The sequence below is a fragment of the Chamaea fasciata genome, unplaced genomic scaffold (assembly GCF_029207755.1).
Source record: "Chamaea fasciata isolate MVZ Bird 193981 ecotype frontalis unplaced genomic scaffold, bChaFas1.0.hap1 SCAF_13, whole genome shotgun sequence".
Lineage (NCBI taxonomy): Eukaryota > Metazoa > Chordata > Aves > Passeriformes > Sylviidae > Chamaea > Chamaea fasciata.
Window position 1 is genome coordinate 3,793,301 of NW_027094098.1, and position 18,612 is coordinate 3,811,912.

Sequence of the window (18,612 nt, forward strand, 5' to 3'; positions counted from 1 at the left end):
TTTTATTTAATGATTCATCCTGTATATTGTCCTTGCCATCTTTCTGGTAGCCTCTGCTTCTGCGTCAGCCCTTTCACTGGGCTCCAAACAAATGACTCTGCTGTAATTAAAAATACCATTAAAAAAGACCCAAAACCCAACCAAATCCCAACAAATCAACCAAACAGACCCCTGCAATCACCAGAGTTGGAGATTCTTCTGTTGTCCTTAACCCCTGAGTTTGGAAGAGCAGCAACATTTCACAGCATTTCAGCAGGTTTTAAAAATTGATTATGTGCTAACTCCTCAGCTATGTCAGTCTGTAAATTTTCAAAATCATTTGTCTGTGTATTTTATGCCTAAAGGGGGAGGAAACTTTTTTCTGCTCTTCCTATTTTTTTTTTTCCTGCTAGTGCAACATGCAGCTTTCTGGGCTGTTGCAATATTCCATGACCCTGCTCACATATTTGCAGACTGCCAGCATAGCTTCATGCAAAAACCAAACCAAAACAAAAACAAATATCTCTGTGTGTGTGTGTGTGTGTGTGTGTGTGTGTGTGTGTGTGTGTGTGTGTGAGTGTGTCTATACATTAATAGTGAACCACAGGGGACATGTCCTGAACAATTCCTCTGATTGCAAGAATTTGAAAAGACTCTGAAATAAAGTTGGTGAAAAAGCACTGGCATTTTGGGTCATCTCTTTCTCTTCCCAGATGGGAAAAGGGAGAAACAGATGCCTCATTTGGGATGGAGCCTCGTTTGTTATTGGACTAATAATTATTAATGAAATGTTCCTGAGCTCATGCAGCTCCTTCCTTCTCTCCAACATTAGAGTGTAATGAAGTTTATTTTGGCAGAGAGGTTCTTGACGCATCTCCCTCCTGTATTCATTAATAGTGCCAAGATGTGCTTTATCCAGTTACTGCAAGGTCTTTTTATAGCCCCCCTTGTGCTCTCACTCATCACTGTCAGCGGAGTGTGACACAAAGCCAGCCCTCTCCAGGCTGCCCTGCAGCTCCTTGGGTGCAATCCCACAGCAGCAGTTTCTTTCCTTCACTGAGTTCAGGAGAGCTGCTCTCACTGAGCCACAAACTTGATTTCAGTACATTGTTTGGTCTCTTCTCCCTTGCTTGAAAAATTAAATCTCTTTTTGGCTGTTTAAAAAAATATAATGTGAAATAAAATAGAAAATACTTCAAAACATGAGGCAATTTGGTGCTTTCTTGTAATCCAACATTGCAGAGCTGATGGACAATTTCCCTGCAAGTGCCACCTGAAGTTGTGAGGAATCCCTTTCGTTAACAGAATGTATCTTTATTTTTCAGGTGGTTTCTTAGATGGCCACAGTCCAGTCAGTGTGGATGGACAACAGCTTGGACAAATTAATTTATGTATTTGTGCAGTGGCCGTGTTAACATCTGTGTTTCAAACACATCACATCACTTCCACAGCGCGTAACCAGGAGCTACAGTGGAAATACCAGTTCCTGCCCTCACCTTTCCCAGGATTTCATTTGTGAACCAGTTAAAAAAAAAAAAAAAATTCCAGGAGGTGATGCAATGAGCACATCATCACATGCCTGTGGGAAAGACAATTACCAATGTCAAATGCAAAACTTTCATACCATCTGCCAGGTTGAAAAGGAGCAAACAATGATTGCATAAAGAGAGAAGGAATTTTATGTCTTTTCCTGGAAGTGCTGCAAAGCCTGGTGAATGTTTTTGTAAAGTAATTTACTGATGCTTTTTCAGTAAATAAAGTATGTCTCAAAGAGCTAAATGTTATCAGGTCATTTTATTCTTGAATATCAGTTTTTAGACAGCTGGAAAAAATATGGAAGAATAAAAAGGAAAACCGAAGGGTAATTTTATTGTAGTCATTTACTGATCTCTACTTCTCTTGCATTAATTCCTTCTCAGGAAGGTTCTTCCACTTCTGTGTGGCATGGGCTGAAATGGACATCACTGTGAGAGTTGTAGTTGTTCACAAAATGTGAGTTATGAGGAGCTGTAACAGCTGAGGGATTAGCTGGCCCAGGAGGGGATCTGAAATGATGGGAACACGTGGATGAATACCTCAGTGGCACAGACAGCAGAGAGGAGTCATAAATGAAAGTGGGGGAAAGGCTGGGCATGTTGCTGAAGCAGAAAGCAGAAATAGTATTTATTTTTAGTAGATTGTGCAGTCCTGTGCAACGCAGTTTGAAGATGTCAGGATAGGGGGATTCTGCAGAGAACTGCAGCTGCCAGGAGTGTGATTTCAGCTGTGGTTACACGCAGCACTGGATGGGCTGCACGGAAGGGACAAAATCTGTGGTGAGGCACCACTGGTGCCGGCGCAGAACAGAGGATTCTCTGTGCCAGCGATGGTCTGCCTGCAGTTTGGTGCCGTGGGTGTGAGGCCACCCCCCGCGACTGGAAAACCCCCAGGTGTTTATTTAGGGTATGCTCACAGTGCCATCCTCATGCTTGCTGAATGAACACACAGGGTGGGGCGCGGTGCCTGCTGCTTCAGTTCTTTGGCACTTCCCGATGAGGCGTCTTTTCCCTGGGCTTCCCAACTGCCCGGCCTTGTTTTCACTGTTTGGATCATCTTCTTCAAGAAGTTTTTACCATGCTCTGTTCATCCTTTCTTTCAAGCTGCCACGTCACCCCTACATCACCAGAACCCGCCTGACTTGTCTCAGGAGAGGGTGGCCCCAGTTTAGCCCTTTCATTCCTGATAGTGGGTTTGGGAGGTGTCGTGGGACCTACCGCTCTCCTGACCCTCAGGACGGTGTCTCCTGCCCAGAGCTGAGATGTGGCACAGCTGTGGCAGTGCCACCCAGGTCCCCTCAGAGTGACATCGTGTCACCAGGCTGAGGCTTTTCCCCTTCTACCCATGCCATCACCCTCCAGTGGAGACCCGACAGAGGCACTGACGCCTCATCACTGCTTCCCAAGGATTGCCAAGTGCCGCACCCAGCCCAGTGCTCCCCACCCATTGTTCCCTGCTAGGATTAGACATCGCCTCTTGCTTTTCCACCCTTCCAAACTAAAAGAAGTAGGACAGTGGCAGACCCAGGCGGGGCCGCAGCCATCCCTGTCCGTGGGGCCGCTCCCCGGCCGGCTGCAGGGAGGCGATTCAGAGGCACCCTGCATGCACCAAGAGCGGGTTTTCGGTGGGACCGTGCGGCTCACGCAGGAGCTGCCGGCCGCGGCGGGGAGGACCGGAGGGACCGGCCCCGTGCCCGGGGGAGAGAAGCCGTGAGCGGCTTTGATGCCGTGCCCGCGCTCCCTGCGAGCGAAGCGCTGCCCGCCGAGGCCGGGGGGCCGGACGAGCCAAGCCGTGATCGGGTCTATCCCCATTCCCACGGGCGCTACGAGCGAAGCACGGCCCGGTGTGGCTCTGGGGCCACGTCCCGCCCGGAGCGGGACGAGCCAAGCCGCGGTCGGCTCCGTCCCGCGGTCGCTGTGAGTGCAGCCCCGCCCGGCGAGGCCGTGCGGCCGTGCGGCCGTGCTCCGCCCCGGGGCCGGCTGAGCCACGATCGGGTCCGTCCCCATCCCCGCGGTCGCTGTGAGTGCAGCCCCGCCCGGCGAGGCCGTGCGGCCGTGCTCCGCCCCGGGGCCGGGCCGGGCGCTCGGCGGTGCCGTCAGCGGAGCGCCGAGCGCGGCCATGAGCGCGGTGCGGCTGCTGCGGGCCCTGCGCTGGGCCGGGCCCCGGGCCGGCCCCTCAGCCCGCGGGCTGCGCACGGCCGCGCCCCGCCGCGCCTTCGCCAAGGAGCTGTTCCTGGGCAGCCTGCGCAAGGTGGGTCCGCGGGCATGCGAGCGGCCGTGCCGCGCCCGGGGGTCGCCGCCCTTTCGCCGGCGGACGGACGGACGGACGGACGGACGGCGGGGAGGGCGGGGCGGGTTGTCGCCGGCGGCCCCGGGGCTCTCCCGGCTGCTCGTGGCCGGCCCGCGGGTGCCGGGGCCGGTGCGAGCCCGCGGCAGGAGCCGGTCCCTGCCTGGCTGTCCCGCGGCCCGGGCGTCCAGCCCGGCCCGGTGCCCTGCAGAGCTCCCGGCCCTCGCACGGGGCGGGCGAGAGGCGTCTCTGGTGTGCGGGTGCCCCTCAGCTGGAGCCGGGTTAGCTGCAGTGACCCCTTTGCACGCAAACCACGCGATTTTAAACTCGGAATAACCCAAAGAACCGGCACCCAGGGGCTGCGCTAAGCCTCAGCCGCCTGTGCCGGCCAGCCCCCCGAATCCCCCTGGAAAGGCCTGTGTCACTGCGCGCAAAACCTGCGCCGCTTCAGCCTCTGTTTCTGCTTCAAGGATCGCGACTTCATGTCAATTTCTGCCTAGAGTTTGTATAGGAAAGGTTGAAATGCTTGTCGTGCCTTGACGTGCCACTGGATAAAGAAATGAACATCTGAGCTAGAACGCTGTGTTAACCAGTGTTTATTGATGCAGGGCTCAGAGTATGCATTTATTAGAAATAAATGTAGGGTGGAGTGAACTGAAAGAAGGAATCACTCAAACCCACTAAAATGAGTTGAGCAATAAAGTCTCCTGCAACAGAGCGTGTCGGGTGAAGTGTTACAGCAGGCAGCACTCAGGCTCCACCGTGTTAAACCCCTTTTCAGACATGTCTGGGTTGTTTTTTCTCTCAAATTTCAATGCAGCAGCTTTCTGAAAACCTCTGGCATTTCCCCGGTCCTGAATTTTTGACGCTGATATTATTGCTGAGAGTATCATGAACAGATTTGTGCGGACAGAGATAAATTCTTCTGTTTAAAAGGGGAAAGGCAGTGAAAACTAGAAGTGTGCCTCTCACGTAGCCTCCCACTTCTTGTGTTCCTTGTTTGGATGTTTTATCAATTCAAACCTGTCAGGCCGTGCTGCTCCCAGTTTATGGCCAGAACACCCTGGTGATGATAAGGAGTGGTGGAACTCACTCCCCTTTGTCCTCGAGGCATTAACAGGTGAAATGTGCTGGGTGTTTGTAGGGACAGTGTTCATGGGCTGAGCTTTGGAAATACTAGAACAGTTCATTGATTTTGACACAAATTAAACTCATTTTTTGCCCATTCTCAAACAGAGTTACACTTGACAAAGCTCATGGGTGACGAAGGCTTTTTGCATCCTCGTAGTTCCTTAAAAATCTCTGGATTTCTCCCTAATGTTTCTGTTGTTCAGGTAACACCCCCTGACTTGGTTTTTGGTTTGTAATAAAGCCAGGCCCTGTGGAGCTCTGTTTCTGTTTCAGACCATTTTCCACAATTTTTAATTTGCACAGTGGTTTAGAGTCTTTGCAAGGCATATCAACCATCATTTTTATTTCAATTGCATGATTTGTGTACTAAAAATTATTAAATAATTCTCCTATTTTAGGAAGAAGTTTTTCCTTACCCAGAAATTAGCAATGAAGAACTGGCAGAGATCAACCAGTTTGTGGGACCTGTGGAAAAGTTCTTCAATGAAGAAGGTATATTACTATGTTTTTATCCATCCATGCAAGTGATTTAGTGATTACAAAATCATTTAGCTATAGCAGTTGATTATTATACTTAAAACAATTTATTTCATGCATTTATTTCTGATTCTGTAGCATGTCCATTTCTGGCTTTTTTGGGGGAGTATTTGGGTGCTGATCAGAAGAATTAAATCTCCAAACCAGGAAAAAAACAAGGATGTTAAAGCATTCTGGGATAAAGATTGAATTTGAAATTGGATTTAGGTCAGCTGAATTGTGCTTTTTACCACTTCATATATTGTGATTTTTTTTCCCCTTTTTTTCCTTTTTAACTGTTCTTTGCTCTGTGGGGGAACATAATTTATGGAGTAAACAACCTGATGTTCAGGGGAAGAATAAAAGGGTCAGATTATGGAGTCTGGAGAAAATAAGAATTCTTTTTGTTTTCACTGCCATGGTACAGAACAGCACTCTTAATCCCCCAAGAATCTTAAACCTCCTAAGAACAAGATTTTCTAATTACCTGAGTTACGTACTTTTTTTTTTTTTTTTTTGGGGGGGGGGGGGATTTACAACCTAGACCTGGTTCAGATAGAAAATCCTGGAAATACTTTGCTTATTCCAGTCTTGGAATCTGCTGACATGCAGAACCAATAGAAAGGTTTGAGAAAATGAAATAAATGCTGGATTTTTCCCACTTCCAAGTCTTTTTCCTGCCTCTGTCATGAGGACAGACAGGAGAGTCAGCCTGAAGCTAGAAAGAAGAAATTCTTGTGAAGCCAGGAATGAGAAGTCTCAGCAGTGACCTTGGCCCTGCTGGGGGAATGCTGCAGTCTCACAGCTGCTCTGGGCACTAAGTAACACAGTGTTAAATGAGAAAAAATTTCTGTATTTGTAGTGGACTCAAAGAAAATCGATCAGGATGCAAAAATCCCACCTGAAACCTTACAAGGACTGAAGGACCTGGGTCTCTTTGGCATGCAGATTCCAGAGGAGTATGGTGAGTAAATGTCACAGAAGAACAACCCCATGCATTTAGGGGTGCATTTTGTGTGACTTTTGTAGCTCTCCAGCTAAAGCTGTTGCACTCCTGTGTTTCTGTACTTGAAATGGATTTTTTTGGGGGAAGGAGCATGTTAAATGTACTAAAATAAAAAAAAATAAAAATACCTGGTGCCTGTTTCAGGTGGGCTGGGCCTGTCAAACACCATGTATGCACGTCTGGGAGAAATCACGTCCCTGGATGGCTCCATTGCAGTGACCCTGGCAGCTCATCAGGCCATTGGGCTGAAGGTAAAGCTGCTGCTTTGGGGCCAGGGCTTCTGCACACATCGCAGGGAAAAGGTGAAGTGAAAAATGTGGGGCTTGGGGGGAGCAAATCAGAATTACTGGGGAAACATCAATCAGGATGTTGGTGCCACTGGTTCAGTGTAAGAAAGGCTGGATAGGAAACACACAAGAAAGTTACTATTAGGATAATTATTCTTAGGAAATCTACTTTAAATGATCCCAAGTTGTGTTTGGGTTTTTTTTGAAATTGACCCAACTTGTTTAATGTAGCTAGAATAAATAGAATTGAAATAAACAGAGTTTTAGGTGGCTCAGGTGATGAGGAAGGAAAGAATTCAGAAGAGATCAACTTTGGCTGGCTGACTGGGGTGAGCTTAGAGGAGAAAACTCATCTGAAAGCAGGTGTCAATTTTGAACTTTAATACAGCCGTAGGTATTTACCTTTTAGTGGTGGATGGATGGCAGAAAGAAGCTTGAAAGCACACTAAAAGCAAGAGAAAATTCTTAGTGGAATTGAGCAGACAATGCTAATGAAAAATATTTTAATGTCTGATAAATAATACAGTTTGCTGTTTATTAAACTGTCTCTTGCTGTGCCATAAAATTTGCAAATGAAGCTTTCTGAACATGCTGAAGCTTGTCAGCTGCCTCTCTTTTCCCACAAGGTGATGCTGCAGAGTTTTCTGTGCTTGTTTCTGCAGGGGATCCTGATTGCTGGCACCGAGGAGCAGAAGGCCAAGTACCTGCCCCGCCTGGCCTCGGGGGAGCACATTGCTGCCTTCTGCCTCACCGAGCCTGGCAGGTGCTGCTGCCACCACAGAGTGGCCTTAGTGCTTCATCTGCACTGCTTAACACCTTCAGTCCTCATTATTTGGGGCCTGTGGCTTCAGTATATACATCCATGTTTTATTTTTAAAAGAACACTCCTGACTCTGTCTACTCTGTCCCCAATGTGCTGCTTTTGGCAGTGTCCATGAAATCCCTGACTCTTGTTCCTATCCCAGGAATTCATTTACCTAATTTCTTCCATGAATTGAAAGGATGCTTTGTGCTGCGTCAGAAATAATGTGCTGTGACTGTTCTAGGATGCTTTCCGTTCTTATTCAAAATATAAAAGCCTGTATTGAAGGAGCTACCAAAAGTAAAAGGGAAAATTTGGGGTGTTAACTTAAGTGACAGGCTCGTTGTGTATTCACAGAGCTTAAAGTGTAGCTCCCAAAAGTTGCTTTTGTGGCATTCTGCACATTCTGGTCAGGTCATAACCCTGATGAAATGGTAGTGAGCAGAAATAGCCCCCCAGGTAACTTCTAGAGCTGTTCAATCTGGTGAACTTCCTTGTTAGTTAAAAGCTAAAATTGATATATTGCTATTTAAGAACCCTTCCTTTTTAAAGGATGGGAAGAGGGAGAATATGCAGTCTTGGTTTTTAAAGCACATTTATTTCTTTAAACATCAATAACTTGTTTGTTTTCCAGTGGGAGTGATGCTGCATCCATCCAGACAAGAGCAACCCTGAGTGAAGATGGGAAACACTTCCTGTTAAATGGCTCCAAGGTACCCACTCACAGACTGGGAACAGGAAAGGCTTTTGTTACAAGTGTAGGAAGTGTCCTTGGCTTTTGCATCAGTCTGGAATTGGGAAATTTCCGAGCTAGAGGAGAACAACCGTGTCAAAAAGATAATCCTTGTTGGTTTAGGCACGAAGAGAATAGAAAATTATTGTTAGGGGATTACTGCATTAAACCCCTGGTAAGAAAAACAGGAGACGACTCTCATTGAAACTGAAGGGAAGGAGCAGCAGTTTTTCAGCACTCTGTTCTTTGCCCAGCCTATTACAAAACCCTTGAGAGCCGTGCTCAGAAAAACCGCACAGTTCTATTTCTTACACATCTTCCCTCTCTCAAAACAGGTCTGGATCTCCAATGGTGGCCTGGCCAGCATTTTCACAGTGTTTGCCAGGACCGAGGTTGTGGATAAGGACGGGCAGGTGAAGGATAAAATCACTGCTTTCATCGTGGAGCGCGACTTCGGGGGCGTCACCCACGGGAAGCCTGAGGATAAATTGGGCATTCGAGGCTCCAACAGTAAGAATCACCTGAAATTGGTAGCAGAAATTGTTTCAATATTTTTTTATTTGGGTTAATTCATCTGAATTCAGAGGCAAATCAATACCTATTCCATGTTACAGTACAAGTTTCATGGTTTTTTAGCTGGTTTTTCCTAGAGTCCTTCCTGACGCAGGGTTTGAAGTAAAAAATCCATTTTCTGGACTTCACTCACTGTGCAGTGAAAGAAATCACTCAGGAGATTCAGTGGCCAATAGGTTTAATCTGGAAGTCCACTTTCATCAGTTCTTGTAAGCTTTTTAATGATTGCAGCTTTTCACCATCTTGGGGACTGTTCAATCAGTTCCTTAGAGCTAAAAATAAAAGATAAAACTGTGGTTCTCTGTTTGCACAGTGTACATTCATAACATTTTTAATATTTTACATCAGTAATTGATGTCAACTGCAGCCTTTTCCCAAATTCTCACTTCTTTGGGAAAGCATGTGTAATTCAGTGCATTATAAAAACTTCATTTCTTGCTACAAATAGTGACTTAAGTTCCTGAATGTCTTTTAAATATTTCTGTGTCATATTTAATCAAGTGTTAACTCTGTGTTTCAGCCTGTGAAGTACATTTTGAAAACACCAAAGTGCCTATAGAGAATGTGATTGGAGAAGTTGGAGGGGGATTTAAGGTAAGCAGTGGGGAATAACTACTGGTGATTTTTAAAAGCCTGAAGGAGACTGTTTTCCCCCTGTACCAAGGTTTCCTTTTGGGTGGTGTGAGCACTGCCACAGTGCTGGAGGACAGACTCCCCCACTGATCTGTAAATTGTTGTCACTGGACAGTGCACAGTGTGCCATCACCTCAGACTTCTCTGTGTTTCTTCTCTTCTTGTTGGGATTTTGGTTGTTTTTGTGGTGTCCCCTCAGAAAAGGGAGTGACTTCAGCTGTCTTCGTGACCTGAATGGGGAAATGTCCTCTGCTGGCGCTTCCAGCAGAATGTGGGAAGGGAGTCAGAGGAATGACTGTCCCAGGGAATGGCTGGAGGCCAGCCCAGCTCCAAGGTGCCCTGGCTGTCAGGTGCTCCTCCAGGGCTGGATTGCTGCACAAGCAGATGCTGGCAGGACCCCAGGAAAGAGACCACAGGTGGCCTTGCTGTGTCACTGTAACAGTGTATGTTTTCGGGGTGCAGCCACAGCCTTTCTAAATCCCAGTCAGCCTCTCCGTAGAGAAACTGCTTGAGAAGTATTCAAGCAGCAATCAAACTCACACAGCCACACCCGTTACCGGGCTAGCTCAGCAAGAGAGGCAGAAGGCTCCCAGCCCACATCAATTTCCAGCAAGTGTTTATTCCAGTGTGCCGAAGGTGAAGTCTGGAGCCAAGAGGGGGAACATGTGGTTTTTCTCAGTTCTATAGAGTCTCAGGTTTGTGGGTGGTCCCAGGGGCAGGGCAGGGGGCAAGCGGCCATGGGGAAGAGAGGAACAGGACACCAGGCCCCATAGCCAATGGGCAAACCGGGAAAGGGAATGCCATGGGGTGGGTGATGGACTCGAGAAACCCAGAGAGAGGATTGCACAATGTCTGCAAGGAGCCGTGGGGGAGAAGCCTTTTACACCTGGGATATCTCTAATCTTCACTTTTCCAGGGAAGGGTAGTTGGAAATTCCTTTAATGGCATGAGGGACTCCACATGTCACCCTTCTCTGAGAGTATGACCTGGGGGTTTGCAAAACTGTCCTTACTCCTCCATTTCTTATTCCTGCTGTAACAGGCAAGTCCAGACCTTAATGCTAAATTAAATCATTTTCCTTAATGTAGTAGAGATTAAAAGAAGATTTTGTGGTGTCTTCCTGGCAAGTTAAAATGTAGGACAGTGACTTCTTTCCTAACAGGCTTTAACCTGAGTCACCCGTGCTGAGAAACATCACCAGGCTCCACAGTCTATTTTTATACATTATTGGCCTGTATTTCATTTCTGCACCTCCATTTTTGTTCCCTTCCATGGTGTGCTGCTGAAAGGAGTCTGGGGCAGAGAGCAGCCATCACAGGTCAGCTGCAGGGAGAAATATTGTGGTTTTCTTCTTCTTCTGATAAACTGGAGCAGTGCTGTCCAGCTGGAACGTTGTTTGCCAGCTGCAGATAAATACATTTTAATCTACATTTTACCTTCATGTAATTAGAGAGTAGAGATTATTTCCAAGTCACTGGATCAGCTAATTCAGAAATAGAATTGGATGTAATGGGTGGCAGGAGAAGCCCAGTTTTGAAGCATTTTCCTTGGGATGCTGAGTGCTGTGGTGACTGATGTGAAGGCACTTCCCAAGACTGGAAGTGTGTCCCAGGGAGGAGTGAAATCCAGGGAATTCTGAAGCAGGAAGCAGTGAGCAGCCTGGCCTAAACCCCATCCATTTCTCACAGGTTGCCATGAATATCCTCAACAGTGGAAGATTTAGCATGGGCAGTGCATCTGCTGGAATGATTAAAAAGTTGATAGGTGAGTGAATTGGGTGCTCTGGGTGCCAGCAGAAACTGCTCTGCCTGAGCCAGATAATGCAGGACATTCAGAGTGGGAGCAGGAGTCTTGATCTTATCATAACGTGCTTTGACATCTTTAAAACTTTAAATATGCTTTTGAAAAATAATTATTAGAAGCCTGTTTGCAGAGGTTTTGAAATAAAGGTTTTTTTCCTTTCATACAGTGTAGGTTCAGTTCATAGAGTGGGAGGTTATTGGACTTCCCTGAGGTAAAATGTTCTTCCCAAGGAAAAAACCTCTGCATTATTGCTTTTAGAAGGTGTAATCTCCCCTAGAACTTCCCCCCTGAATAACTGGCTCAAAGCTACACACAGTAATTAGGAATAAAACTGGTTTCTGCCAATAATTAGCCAAAACAGTAACAGAAGTCTCTCTAATCAATTAGCACCAAAACTGATGACTTCTCTGAGTACAAATTCACACCTCTGGTCCAAAAGCCTTTGACAGGCTGGTCCCAGACTTGATCAACACCATCGTTGTGAGGATGATTTTCACAAAGTGCTGCTTCTGGAGCAGCAGGGGATTCCTGGGCATTGACTGGAGTGTCACCATCCAGGGAAAGACACCAGCAGCAGGAATGGTCTGTCACAGCCCTTCTGAGATGGATTTGTTTTTCTTTCTTTAAAGAACTGACATCAGAGTATGCTTGTACCAGGAAACAATTCAATAAGAAACTCAGCCAATTTGGATTAATTCAGGTAACAAAAAATGAAACATCTGAGTCTCTGTGCTAAGTGCCAGGACATAGATTGCATTGGGGGTATTTTGGCTGTACTGGTTTAAAGGATTTACTAGAAATCTGTGTGAGCCTGCTTCTGACTTCTGTACACTGATCTTTTCAATGTCCAGAATGAAAAATGTATAAAAGTATTTTTCTTCATTGTTTGGAAGTGGTACTTTTTATTGATTGATTAATTTGATGATGTTAAACATACTAAAACGGCAGGTTTCTTTGAGGGTTGACTGTGGATTTTTGCATCTCAATTTCTGTATGATTGCTCACGTTGCTGTGTGGCAGGAGAAGTTTTGTTTGATGGCTGTGAAAGCCTACGTGATGGAGAGCATGGCTTACCTGACTGCAGGGATGATGGACAGGCCAGGCTTCCCTGACTGCTCCGTGGAGGCTGCCATGGTCAAGGTCAGCACTGCTGGGGAAGGGCTCTGTGTTCAGTCTCAGGGGCTGCATTTGGGCAGTGAGAGGAGCACTGCAGCCAGGTGGGATGATAGCTGCTGTTCTATGTCTGTATCCCACAAGCTCAGACCTGTACCAAATAAAACCTGCAGGGCACAGGTTGGGAATGTCACAGCCCCCCTGAGCTGGGGTCTCACACAAGCACAGGGACCCTCAGTTGCACTCCAGCTGCCAGCCTGGCCAAGCTGCTGCTGTGCCAGCTTTCCTAGGGAGCTGGTGGCATAACAAACCCGGTGAAATATCCAGGCTGTGGCTGCTGGGGTGTCCCTCACACTGTGGTCACTGCAAAAAACTGCTCTGGGCTCCAGCCAAGCAGCTACAGCTGCTCTGCCCGTGTGGGGCTGCCCCTTTCCCTGGCATGTGCCCTTTTGGAGAGCGCCCTGTGCATTGTGAGGGCACTGTTTGAGTTTGACCAAACCCCCTGAGCCACAGGGACGCTGTTCAGGCCAGTTAACAGGACTGGTGTAACACACAGAAAACACTGCAGCAGTGTTCCGCAGATACAAGCCCAGAGCAGGGCATGGTGTGTTTATTGCTGATTTTTGACTGGTGTTTAAACCCTGGTCCATGACAGGTGTTCAGCTCTGAAGGTGCCTGGGCATGTGTGAGTGAGGCTCTGCAGATCCTTGGAGGCCTTGGCTACATGAAGGATTATCCCTACGAGCGCTACCTCAGGGACACCAGGATCCTGCTCATCTTTGAGGCAAGTACCAGGATCCCATTCTCACTGCAAACTGCAGCTTACATATTCTATAAAGGTGAGCAGAAACCTGAAGGCTTGATTGATCAGGATCTTGTTCCTTCAGCTGCAAAGTCTGTAACAGAGTGAGACTGCAGGACTAGCCTTGTTTTCTCTGGAATATCAATAGTAGTTCCCTATAATAAAACAAGCTATGGTGGCTTTTATAGACTGACCACAGTGTGAGTTACAGCAGTAACTTTTCCTCTTGTGTGCTTCCCACTAGTGAAGTAGGGAAACTCAAAAAGATCAACTTATAAGTTTAATTAACTTATTGATGGGCATTTATATTAAAGGTTGGTTCTGAAGGTTGTTCTCTTTCCAAGCTTGATTGTCAGTGACCCGTCGGAGTTACTGCCAGACTGGATTTTAACTCAGCTCATTTTGAGCAGTTCTACAACTATTTAAATGCTCCTTCACTGGAACAGTACAGAACCTTTTTCACTCAAAATGCATTTAGTCTGGTTTCTTTTTCATTGGGATACATTTGTGTGTTTAATAATGAAGGGCTCGACTTCTGCAACACCCCATGAAATCAGAATTATAACTGAGATAAGGCAAAAGGCAGCAATTTTTGGGTGGGGAGAGGCATCACATGATACTGGAAGAGTGGGAAGGGCACAGGGCACAACAGACCTGCTGGGAAAACACTCAATGTTCTAAACTCTACCCACCTGTCTTACTTTCTCTTCTGTTTTTTCCAGGGAACCAATGAAATCCTGAGAATGTACATTGCCCTGACAGGGATGCAGCATGCAGGGAAGATCTTAACTGACAAAATTAAGTATGTTCTTATTTACTGTTAGTGGTTTTTAATAAACTAATCAAAATCTGATAACTTTATAGTTAAGAGAAGAAATTGTAGGGAAAACCTGCAGTATTTTCTATTTGTTGCCTGTCAAAGTTCAGTGTTACAGGAGTTCTTTGTCTTTTTAATGGGATGGTTCATAGATTTAGAGTTACAGCATTTAATGCATTTTATCTTAGACTTTTACATAAGCTGTAATTATTTCTTTTAAGACCAGTACTGAATGTTTTGTGTCTGAATGAAGTTGTATTGCATTAACAGCTGCATTGTGCATGTTGAGTATTGGTCTCTGGAATTCCTTGTGAGTGTCTTGGGGAGCAGCTGATGACTCTTAAGGCTCCACAGTTGCTCTCCAGACTTCACAGTGAAATGGATCAAGACTTGGTAATTCATGGACAAATTGCAGGCATTCTGCTGAAGCATTTGGAATTCCAGCTGGTTATGTCTGAACCTCCTGGAATTTCCTTAACGACGGGTTTTTTCCCCAACATTTCAGAGCAATCAAGAAAGGAAACGTGGGAGTGGCCCTGGGGGAGTTCCTGACCAGAGTACAGGACACCCTGGGCAGGAAGGTGGATCTGGGGCTTGCAGGTGACCGTGGGGTGGTACATCCCAGCCTCCAGGTAAGGCCCTCACTGCTGAGATTTCATGTTTTTTTCCCTTTGTGTGGGAAATCCAGGCACAAAAAACTCTCAAAACCTAGTGCATGCAGGCCCAAACATGGAAATGAATACAGGGTTTGACCTTGGAAAAGGCTTCCAGCTTTAGAGACCATAAGCAAAACTTATAAAACTGTTATAAAAATACTCAAATTGTTCTATTTTCTGTTTGGTTTTAAAGGAGAGTGCCAAGAAACTCGAAGAAAACATTTATTATTTTGGAACTACAGTCAGGGGCCTGCTAAGTAGGTTTGGCAAGGTAACTATTTATTTCATCTGTTGTCTTTGTTAGGGAATAGTTTATCCTCAGGGCCCCACTGGAACCTGCGGGGGACTGAGTATGGCAGGACCCAGCACTTCCTTCCCATGACACGTTCTCACTGGGTGTGAGAAGACACAGTGACATTCTGAACTCAGTGTAATGGGCAAGTTACATTTTTAAAACCAAAACCAAAGCACCAGCAGCCTCAGTGAATTGGTTGTTTTCTTCTCCTTGTGTAAGCACAAATCCTGCTGCTGCAGGCATTTAGCACAGTGGTTTAAGGCTCACAGGAGTTTTACAGTTTTACAAGCAGACTGGTAAAAGGTGCAGCTTAGTTAACCCAAAACTAAGCATGATAATATCTGACCTAGGCTAGAACCTGTTGATGCAAAATAAAGCTGGACCTAAACACCAAGTATGGACACTGATGTTTGGGTAAAGTTTTAAACTGACAAACCAGAGGCTGACAATGGTTTTCACTCTCCCAGACAATAGTGGAGGAGCAGCTGGTGCTGAAGAGAGTGGCAGATGTGGTGATTAACTTGTATGCAATGACTGCAGCCATCTCCCGGGCCAGCCGTTCCATCAGCATCGGGCTCAGGAACCACGACCACGAGGTGAGTGTCCTCCAGCACCAGCCATTCCCACCCAGGCTCTGCTCCTGGGAGCAGGCAGGCTGCATTTGTGGGGAATTACAGCAAATTCTCCCATAAAAGTGCAGCAGAACGTGGCTAAGCCTGCCACAGTGCAGGAGCCTTTCAGGGGCTCCGCTTGTTGAGCCGCACACTTTAAACATAAATACTTCTCCAACACATACAGAGACATTTAGAACCTCATCACAACTCTGCACGTTCTCTCAAATCTGTTATCACCATGCAGTTCTTCTCAAGCTCTTTCCATATAATCATTAATGACAACACATAATCCCAACAGTATTTGGGGCAATGCATTTCAGGACAGGACAGCAGTTATTTAGTAGCTCATGTAAAGTTTCATGGTAACAGTGATGTTATAGGATGAGCAAAGTTACCACAATTCAGTGGTAAAACAAATCCAACCTGATGAAGGTTTGGCTTTGGCCTTGAGACTTTGCTCTTTGTATGAGCCCTGTCCTGGATTGATTCTCAATCATTCTTGGGGCCCGTTTTGGGTGAAGGCTCATCCCAGCCCTGACCCTTGGCAGCTCTGGGCTCAAAGGGACAGCTGAGGCTGCACTGCACGTGACTGGTGTGCAGGCCTGCATTATCAAAGGGCTTTGACAAGTTTAATTTACTATATTTTTACTACATGGTTTTGTTCATGAAATTCATTCACCATTTTTAACTCAGTATTACTCCTTTTCCAGGTGCTTCTTACAAATATCTTCTGCACAGAAGCCTATTTCAAGAATAATTATGCCATGGCTCAATTAGAAAAATGTAAGTACTGTAAAGTAACTTTTACACTCTTCTGCTTTTCACAGACTGTGATCAAAAGAAGGTGGGTTTGATGTGACCAACAGAAGAGTTTTGCTCTGCTTTTAATTCAAACAAGGAGCAGAGCTGGAACCTGTTGAAAAGAGTCTCTTCACTTCATAGCTAAAGCAAACTGCCAGGGTTCTTTTTTTGACAAATATAAAATCTATCAGTAGCAAATACTCCTGACCAGTAACTGATAGAAATTAGGGATTTGGACTCTTTGGGAAGTACTCGCCAGTTGGGCATTGGCTCTCTGAAACTCAGTGTCTTGGTTTGGGAAGACAGGTATCTGCCAGGTAATAAAAAAAAACCAGCTGGAGTTTCCTTTGGAATGGAGAGTGTAAACCCCCCCTCCGCCCCTTTTTTTTTCTTTTTCAATTATAAATTTACAATCAGAGGCTCTTAGGCAAAGATTTGGGAAATAGGAATAGCAGTTCTTTACTAGTATGTATTACAAAGCAAACAAACACAAAAAAAACCCACCAAACAACTACAGCATTAATAACAAACGAAAAAAGTACCAAGAACCTCGAGGGCTTTGTTTCACAAAACCCAGAGCAGTTTGGTTTCGGTGTCCCTGCAGGATCCTCAGAGCACCAAGCTGAAACAGTGGAAAAGTCCCGGGCTGGTAGCTGGGATGGCAGGGTGTCCCGGCAGGCAGGGGCAGGATGTCCCGGCAGCGCGGGGGGTGCAGGGTCACGCTGTAGCAAGAGGAGCAGCGCCGAAGAAAACCGAAGGAGAGGCAGGGCCTGGACCAGCTCCCCGCGGGTGGCCGGGAAAACTCCGGATTCAGGCTGACCCAGTGATAGTAGATTTCACAGGACTGGATCCCTTTGGCCACAGTGAAACTCTTCCAGACAGCAACAGCCCTTCTCTCTCTCTCCGAACACCTGAAAAAGAAGAGCCCGCAGCTGCCTCAAGCTCTGTCTTTTACCTGCGTGTTATCTCCCCCTTCCACCTTTGTCCACCTCTTTGTTTCGGTTAAGTACTCTCAAGTATCCAACACTTGGTGTCCTTCTTAACTTATGGGGAAAAAATTCTTTAGAGAAAGAAGGAACAAACCTAACCCCCAACACTCAGTCTGTAATAATCTGACCTTTTCAGAAGAGAATGGTCAGTTTCTTCCTGGCACTCACACACACTTGCATTTGTATTCAAAACCACTTTTTGAAAGAAAATTAGAACAGCTCTTTATGGTACTGTAGTTGACTTCTCTGTTTCTCCACAGATGCTGAGGAAAACCTGGATGATTCCATTAAAAAAGCTGCAAAGCAGATCCTGGAGAAGAGGGCATACATCTGCTCCCACCCCCTGGACAGGACCTTCTGATCCCTCCCTGACAGCAGGCACTGATGAATGTAAATCAGGGAGGAACTCGCTGCAGTTCCAGTATTTGACACCCTAAAATCATTTGTTATTTAATGTCTTTACCAAATGTAACTGTATAAAATAAAACTTCTAACCATGACTTCATATTAAAAGAATAAATAAAGAGATTTTATTTAAAGATGAAGTTAGTTTATTAGATATCTGTATCCATATCTATATATGTGTGTTCCCCTTGGAGCTGGATAGATAGGTGAGGTTTGGATGGGGAGATGTTTCTTTCTTCCCAGGGAAGGGATTGTGTGGTTTCTCAGAATCTTTGCACTTCAGTCAGCTGCTTATTCACTGAGCAAGTGCTGAAAGACTTGGGGAATCAGAACATTTCTCTCTGGGAGGCATCTCCAGCTCTCTTGTCCAGTAGCACCATCAGGACATTGAGTTCCCAGTGTCCAGGGATGATTTTGCTGTCACCTTGAGGGACACCACTGGTCACTGATGTCCATTGACCACAACCCTCTGGGTGTGACCACCCAGCAATTCCTCATTCTCCAAACTGTGCCCCCATCAGCTTCACAGCTCTCCAGATGAGGGACAAGGATGTTGAGCAGCGGTGATGTGTCCAGGGCGTTACAGAAGTCCAGAGTGGTGGCCTCTGTAGTTCTCTTGTGCACTGAGCTAGTCACTCTGTCATGGGATGCCTCTGGGTTGGTCAGGCAGCCCAGACCCACTGTGGGCTCCTCAAGGTTTCTTTTGGCATATCAAAGCTTTTAAGAGGTGGGGTGGTTTTTTCCCCGTTTCATCGACTGACTGTGTCCTTTGAGGACAAGAGAAAGCAGACCTGTAAACTGCACGTGAAGAGCAAATGGTGAAGTAAAGGCTTCA

General features: G+C 46.2%; 1 protein-coding gene across 1 annotated transcript; it reads left to right on the forward strand.

Moving 5' to 3' along the window:
• The first annotated feature begins 3,618 nt into the window (after window positions 1–3,618).
• ACAD9 (acyl-CoA dehydrogenase family member 9) lies at window positions 3,619–17,913 on the forward strand. The gene is made up of 18 exons (XM_066195408.1): window positions 3,619–3,765; window positions 5,331–5,424; window positions 6,311–6,412; window positions 6,599–6,705; window positions 7,404–7,504; window positions 8,178–8,256; window positions 8,612–8,786; window positions 9,370–9,443; window positions 11,171–11,246; window positions 11,915–11,985; window positions 12,306–12,425; window positions 13,054–13,182; window positions 13,923–14,002; window positions 14,523–14,649; window positions 14,867–14,944; window positions 15,436–15,564; window positions 16,293–16,365; window positions 17,633–17,913. The coding sequence occupies exons 1-18, from the start codon at window positions 3,634–3,636 to the stop codon at window positions 17,731–17,733; spliced, it is 1,848 nt and encodes a 615-aa protein (XP_066051505.1). The 5' UTR covers window positions 3,619–3,633; the 3' UTR covers window positions 17,734–17,913.
• Window positions 17,914–18,612: the final 699 nt, after the last annotated feature.